At 38.6% G+C, this 7,597-nt stretch overlaps 1 protein-coding gene across 1 annotated transcript in view; it reads right to left on the bottom strand.

Annotated features, from left to right (window-relative positions):
• Positions 1 to 1,181: 1,181 nt before the first annotated feature.
• The window catches only part of stk26 (serine/threonine protein kinase 26), a 47,676-nt gene continuing 41,260 nt past the window's right edge, over positions 1,182 to 7,597 (bottom strand). Inside the window, exons 7-12 of the mRNA XM_063469529.1 lie at positions 7,210 to 7,395; positions 4,754 to 4,896; positions 4,546 to 4,651; positions 4,059 to 4,115; positions 3,716 to 3,843; positions 1,182 to 3,474 (exon numbers count right to left, since the gene is read on the bottom strand). Coding sequence (XP_063325599.1) covers positions 3,459 to 3,474; positions 3,716 to 3,843; positions 4,059 to 4,115; positions 4,546 to 4,651; positions 4,754 to 4,896; positions 7,210 to 7,395 — 636 coding nt within the window. The 3' untranslated portion in view covers positions 1,182 to 3,458. The remainder of the gene's footprint in view (positions 3,475 to 3,715; positions 3,844 to 4,058; positions 4,116 to 4,545; positions 4,652 to 4,753; positions 4,897 to 7,209; positions 7,396 to 7,597) is intronic.

Here is a 7,597-nt window from a genome sequence, read left to right as displayed (position 1 = left end):
ATATGGTATTGCACTGAAAACCTCTTTTTGATTGATTTGCCCACTGGCAGATCACTACGGTGATCCCGTTTGCGTGGAAGACGGAGACTTGTCTAACTACATCACCTAGTGGTGGTGAAACTCTGAAAAGTGCATCTATTGGAAAGTATTGATTTTATCATCTTTGACATTGCTAACCACAGGCAGCAAACTCCACTGCCAGCTGATAAGGGAAAACATTTTTTACATAGTAATTAGTGGTTGCCAGGGGAACAACAATCGATCTGTGTGTAACTGAGTTTTAAAGTACAAAGAATACGCCAAGAATCTGCATTCTTGGCATTACCTTTAATCGTCCATAATTGTCTATATTTCTACGTGATCGTCCTCACTGACTGTCCAAAGTAAAATGTGTATCAACAAAGACCCTTGTTGCTACATCAAAAATAAATGCTAAGAGAGAATGAAATCCCTGTTGCTGTTTATATGCATTTATAGCTATATGCAAACACTAGCCATACCCTTACCAGTTAATCCAGCCTATCAAGCACTGGAATCTAACATTCACAGATTGTGTGGATTGGACTGAAGTCATGTGGAGTCTGTTTTGATCCCACTGGACCAGTGAACTATTAGCAATGTGGTAGTTGTGCTGGCTTTAACCTTTCCCACAGACTGAAATGGTGGTCAATTTGATCACAATAAGATCATCTGAATTTCACATTGTGTTATTTAATGTTGCCATACTGCTGTATTTGGAGACATTGTTTCAGACTAATGGCAATGGTTTAAAAATAGAGCAAAACAATAATAATAAATCAAACACCAATAAAAAGAAATAATTTTTAATCTGTGTGAAAATGACTAAATTAATCTTGATGTCTGTTGGAAAAAGACCTTCTAGGACTTAAATATAAAGTCTTTGTGTGTGGGTATGATGCTTTCATAATGTTGGTGGAATCATTTTCTGGGTGATGTAGTTAGATAATGTATTGTTACTTCTGTAGAAAAAAGTGAACTTTGGGTTTATATATATTACAGTTGCATTTTGTCAATAAAGGATTAAAAACAAGAAGAAAATTGTGTTAAAATTAATAAAGTGCAAGATTGTAAAAATATATAATAAAGGAACTAATATTCATTGAATAAAACCCAGTGAAAGCAGTTGAATCAAACTTAAATATTTATTCATAAAACTCTAAGTCCCGCTACAAAAAATGAGTACATTGCTGTAAAATCTTACATCTTTCACTTTACATCTACCCCTCAACAAGCATTGTATCCCTTGTGATGTATATAAAAAAAACAAAAAAATATACAGCGACTGAATTTTATAGTGTCTTTGGTACAAACTATCAGTAACACCTTCAACTGCAGGTCCCTTCATATCCTTGAAAAAACCTGCGCTACTTTCCAATGTTGTCTATTAAGGAAGACATCGTAAAACTTTCTGACACAATCTGAAATTTACCAAGTTTTCCAAAATGTTACATATAATGAAGCAGCCACTGGAAGACCTTTGTGTCTTAACTACATGTCAACGTGTATTCTTTAAAAAAAAAGAAAAAAAAAAAGATTCCTTCAATCTCACTGGGTGTGGGTTATCAAACATAGTTACACTCACCAAATGGCAGCCATTTTTATCATTTTAACGTCCTGTACCTCAGTCAAAAAGACCGGTCAGTGACTGCATGGTAACCTCCAGTTGCTAAAAATGAAGGCGTATCCTCCTAATCAGTTGGCAAGTGATAAAAGTGTTTGCATTGAGTGCGTTGCACTGAAAGACTCGTGATTGCTTCGGTCACTTGCAGCTTGCCATGGTTGCCAGCAGTCTGCATGGAAGATGGCGACTTATCTGCAAACACTAACCAAACACCCAGTGGTAGTGAAACTGGAAAAAATTGTAATGGAAACAGAGGACATGTGCCTTATGAAATGTATTGGTTTCAGTGGTAAGGCAAAACTTACAAAGGAACGTTCTTCATTTCCAGTTGGCACCACATTTTTCAAGGTTTCATTACCACTTGGTGTAGTTGATCAGTGTAGACAATTTTTGCATCTTCCATACAAACTACAAACAACTGTGGCAATCTGCTAGCAACCAAAGCAATTGGTAGGAGGTTTGCATTGAACCTAACAAGTGCAAGAACACTCCAGCAACCACTTGCCAATCGATCAGGGACTACACATTTTTTTCCCCCCTCTACTAGGTCACCGATTGGTCTCTAAGCCTGTGTGATTAAAGCCTTAACTGCTGCTAATTAGAGAAGGGCAGTAACAACAACAGCTATCTAGCTTACTGTTTAGCAAGCTACTAACTATTTAGCTAGCAAGACTCTCGTAGTGTGCTGCCAGTGGCTTTGTTACTAAAAGTAACTAAACCAGCCTTACTCACATGGCAGCCATTTTCAGCATTTTAACTACTCACATCTTGCCAACAACTTTGGGTAGCTACAATAATAGCTAGCCTACCAGTTAACAAGCAACTAGCTACCTAGCCAAGCTAGCCAGAGACTGGTAGCTCTCAAAACTGGAGATAAGCTGTTAAACTTGATGGGGGAATTTAAAAGTTTAGGAACATTTGGACATTAAAAAGTTCCATAAATTCCCCACATTTGTACCATTTTAGAGTAGGAGGTTTTTCACCTTGAATATTCAAGAAAGTCGCTGTACAAAACAGTAAAACTGAAGGATCTACACTGCTTTAACGGAAACCACCTTGAATGAATTCTGGGATCAGGGAACTGTAATTGAAAGACATTACTGAAAAACAAAAACAAAAAACGAATGTAATATTGGCATATCATCTGTCTCAAGTGCTACTAAACAAGAATAAAGACATCTACAGACTCCAGGCAACTCATGACACAAAAACATACCACTGCTGATGGACGAGAACCTTCTTTGGTATTACATTTCCTTCGTGAGCCATTTCCACAAAGACCTCTTAAGAAAACAAGTGACAGCAGAAAATGTAGAAAATGACTGATAACAAAAAGAACTAAGGCACATTATGGTAATCAAGGCAGATCAGAAACATGACTTAAGTATTTAAAGACCTAAGATATGTCTCTTAATTATCCTCAAACATTAAACTCAAGAAGAATACAAAACAAAAACAAAAAACCGAAGTACAGGATCCTATAAAGGGAAATAAAAGCTATACATCAGATTTTATTTTTGTTATTGTTGTGGATTTTTTGTTTTGTTTTTTTAAATTAACCATAGGGAGATAAAAGGTTTTCAACCAGCAGCAGGGAATATATATGTATATGTATAATATAGTGTATATATTACATTGGTAGTGTGTGTGCGTGCATGCGTGTGAGTGTGTGTTGAGATGTGTATGTACAGCGAGCAGATATTGCACAGCAAATCTGCCTCGTTTTCATCATCCAGCAGCGTCACCATAAAGGAAACACAGTCTCTCTCTCTCTCTCTTCATGTTTTTTCTTTTTCTGGGTCGATCCGTCCGTCTTTCAATTTGTTGTGTATCTGAGGAGGGAGATATTTGGTTAACAAATGACGCAAAACAGGATACAAATGTTCTGTTCTAAATAAGGCAAAGGAGGGAGAAAGAAACAGGACGAAGGGCAAATAAAAGCATCATATTCTGGCATAAATAAGAGAATTAACTTCAAATAAAAGAAATTGAGTAATGAGAGAAGGTTGCCATAAATAATTGAAAGAAACAGAAACGCAACCCTGTATTTAGAAAAGGTTACACTTCTGGTACCTGGCAATGATATGCGTGACCATCTTGTCCGTGATGCCTGGACAGATATCTTCAGCTATTCGAATGTTGCGTTCCAGCTCCTCGATGGCCAGCCGCTGCTCAGAGTGCTCCTTGTGCTGTTGCTTCAACTACAGAAGTTGAACAATAAGAATCGTTTTTGAAAATCTTTTTTTTGTTTTAATTTTAGCTCACTTCTCTCAGGTTACCACAAAGCCCCCCGAAAAAAATCAACACAAAAGCCCAAAATCAATGGCAGGATAACTACATATTCCCTGGTCCCAAAAACAGTGTCTGAAACTAAAGGATGAGTGTATTGATGTTTAGGAGACTTGTGTATACCAACCTCCGTGAAGACGGGGGAGATGACTGTGGTGAGACTGGCAGATTTACTTATCTGATCCTGAATCCAAGGATGAAAAGGACAAGAAAACAAAAGACGGTGAGAATCTCAGTTATACTGACCTCCGACTTCCTCATATTGTATTAAAAAAATGTATGAAGTGTGTACACATTGCAAAGGGTGCAACCTGTCATCTGCGCAGTGTGAATGACACATAAGCAGGTTTTCTCTGTATTAACATTGAGCAGAAGTACTTTGACAACACACTGCAGAATTTCAAAAGTGGGTCCAACCCAGTACTAGCAAGGTGTAACTAATAAAGTGGCTGGTCAGGCTAGATGATTGAGACTGAGGCATTACTAGCGAGACCATTATGGACCAGACTTCTGATTTGACTTTAAAATACAAGTAAAAACAACTACAAGTTAAAAAACAAAGTAACACACACAGGTTTTATTTTCATGTATGCTAACACACAGGTGGTACTAACATTTCCATTGAGGATGGTCCTGCTATCTGACTTGTCCTGCTTCTTCTTACGGACGGTGGTGAAGGACCACTCTGGAGACTCGTTGTTTTCCTTATTACTGGATTCACTTAAAGAAAAAATGAACACATTTAAATGCACAGATAGATGTCGGACCTCTCTGCTCACACACACCTGAAGACGAAGTTCCAGCTGAATCAAGAGACAATACCTGTCAGAGTCATCTGAACTGTTGTCACTGTGGTCCTCCTCCTTCCACCTCCTGTACCTGTCAATCAGCTCGCTGAGATAGGACGTCTTCTTGCAGTGTTTGACGATGAACTTGTGTTTGAGCAGCTCCTTGGCTGTGGGACGCTGCAGGACAAGAAAACAGATTGCTTTTCTAAAAAAATATATACAATTTAAAAAAAACAAACCCCAAAACAGGTCATGATGTTATTAGTCTATAGATTTAAGATGGAAAGTTAAAAAAATAAAATGATTTTCAGCTTTCCTGGAGGAGATGGAGAAAAAGAATATCAGAAAGAAAGGCTGAAAACAGAAGTGACCAGCAGGGGGCAGCAGGATCCAACTTAAGTCACACACAGAGAGAACAGGGAAGCTGTCCTGAAATATTCAAACCACCCTAACAGTAGGAAATGAAGCCATCTGCACCAAGCTCACAAAATACTAAAGGGGCAGTTTACAAGGATGGCGGCCCAGCAGGTAAAGCCACCAATCAGAAGCCTGAGTTGCCCTTGATGCCCAATAGAGTTTGTGTGTGGGTGATTGTTAGATATTAAGGGCTGCATGAATGGGACTTTTAGCAGAAAGCACTCTGTGTGCTCAATCAGAGTAAAAACGCACAATAGAAGTCCCAGTCCATGCTACCATTTCCCAACACTGACACAGCTTATGAATAATCTGGGGTCAATAAAGCCACATATGTGGTAGCATGTCTCTCCCTGCAGCAGAAAATGCTAACATTTATGACTGATACAACATTAGTACAAATGTAAACTAACTTCTGTAGCTGTGCTAGTTATTCATATTACTAGCTAATGTAAACACAGTCTAAGACGTGTATGCCGACAGCCTCATCACTGCCAGGAAATTGAACTCGTAAGCTTTGCTAGAAAGTATACAGAACACTGTAAATGTTGCCTAAGTATTGACACCAGCGCCACTTATCCAAGTGCTTCCCACACCCCGGTGGGCCCAGCTGGGAAGCGGATGCTGTTGACTCAGGCTACATTAACTCAGCCCCAGGTTCACCTTATATCAGCCAGATGTCATGTGTGTGGTGATACCTGGACCACGTTGAGCTAACGCAACTTCTAGGTCCATAAATGAGCTGTAAACGCCAAACGTAGCCCAGGTTTGACACCTGGAAGCGACTGCCATCTGGAACTTGTTACAATCTAAAAATTTTCTTAGCTGTATGTGGTCCCCAGTGTAACAAATACCAAGTAGCAAATTCGTTTTGTAGTTCAACCTACTGGTTATTAAGTTAATTTTTCAAATAACCAATCTGCTTCTATTACAATGTTTCTGGATGCTGCTCATAATGCTATTCAGTTTCTCAGACTTCTTTCTAGCTGAACAGTGACAAATGCACATGCCACAGGCAAGATTAGGGGAAAAATTAGTCGAGGTATTGCGATAAAAAACAGTGAACTTTTTGAAAGCAGGTGACTCAAAATGTGTCATAGTCTCATAGACATCCAGAGTCTTTCGGTGACTCACAAACTAACAGATACTAAAACTAAGGATGTTTTCCTTTACATTGTTATTTTAGTTTAGTTAGTTCTCTAGGAAGTTCACAAAATTGTTTCACTTCGTTTTCATTTTTTTCAAAAGTTAAATTTTGAAAAAAATTTGAATCAACTAAACTGTATGTTCCACAATGAGTTGTAGTTTTTGGTTTTGTTTTAGCTAGCTATAATAACATTGCATCTTTTACACCGTCAGCTAGTAAGGAGCCCAATCAGTCAGCTACATACAGACCGAGTGGGGTAAATTAAGGGAAATTAAATCTAGTTTCTCGTGATGTGGTGAAAGAAATCCTGCAAATATCAAAACGCTAAGCAGTGAGTTAAACTCAATACATTTAGAGGTAAATGTACAGAAGGCTACATGAACTCTGGCAGCTTATTTTGGGTAATTGAAAAAAACGACCTCAGAAAGTTACCAACACTGGTGGTCACATAAATGCAACTGCTTTAACTCTTTCCCCATAAAGACGAGACCTGACGACCTCTCCTGTACACTTAATGGCATTTGATGCCTCAGTGTATATCAGTAAAGACGCGGTTTGACAACCATTGGGATCGTTTCTGGGGTTTTCCCAAGGGCAGAAACCACCCTCACTAACTTCTGATGCACACCGAGTTATTTTGTTCGACAAGCAGAAGCGAAATGTGACAGAAATCACTTAGTTCAGAACAGAGAAACATGGATTACTCCAAGTAGGATTTAAAGGGATAAAGCACTAAAGTAAAACCAGAAATGTCTCAGAAATGCAGAGAGAAAATTTTAAGCACTTTCCACCAGTGTTAAAATAACACAGATTTTTAATGTGAATAGAACTCAAAGGAAAAGGCAACTAAAAACTTTTAAATTACAGAAACCCCAAAGGTTTTTTGCATTAAATGCTGACTCTGTATGTGTGGCAGCTGTGAGTCTTACAAAAGAAGGGTCCTTGTTGAGGCAAGCCTCTGTGAACTCTTTGAAGCTTTTGGAGAAATCACCAGTCAGTGTTGGAGGAGGAGATTTGGGGATGTGGAAGAGCACTCGCATTGGATGCATGTCGGAGTTCGGCGGTTCCCCCTTGGCGAGCTCGATGGCCGTGATGCCCAGCGACCAAATATCCGCCTGGGAGGGGCAAACAATAAACACATTTACATGTTATTGACAGTGATCAAAGTTTTAAACAGACTTTTTGCATGTTTATAGGTGGATAATGGCTATGTAAAGCAGACATACTCATACCCAGACAACACAGGGGACTTTGTATTCTTAACAACAACCTGACGGAATCTTAATTTTTTTTTACCTTATAAATGACTTTAAACAT

Source organism: Pelmatolapia mariae, linkage group LG3_W (genome assembly GCF_036321145.2).
Source record: "Pelmatolapia mariae isolate MD_Pm_ZW linkage group LG3_W, Pm_UMD_F_2, whole genome shotgun sequence".
Taxonomy (NCBI): domain Eukaryota; kingdom Metazoa; phylum Chordata; class Actinopteri; order Cichliformes; family Cichlidae; genus Pelmatolapia; species Pelmatolapia mariae.
This window is presented reverse-complemented; position numbering and strand designations above follow the sequence as displayed.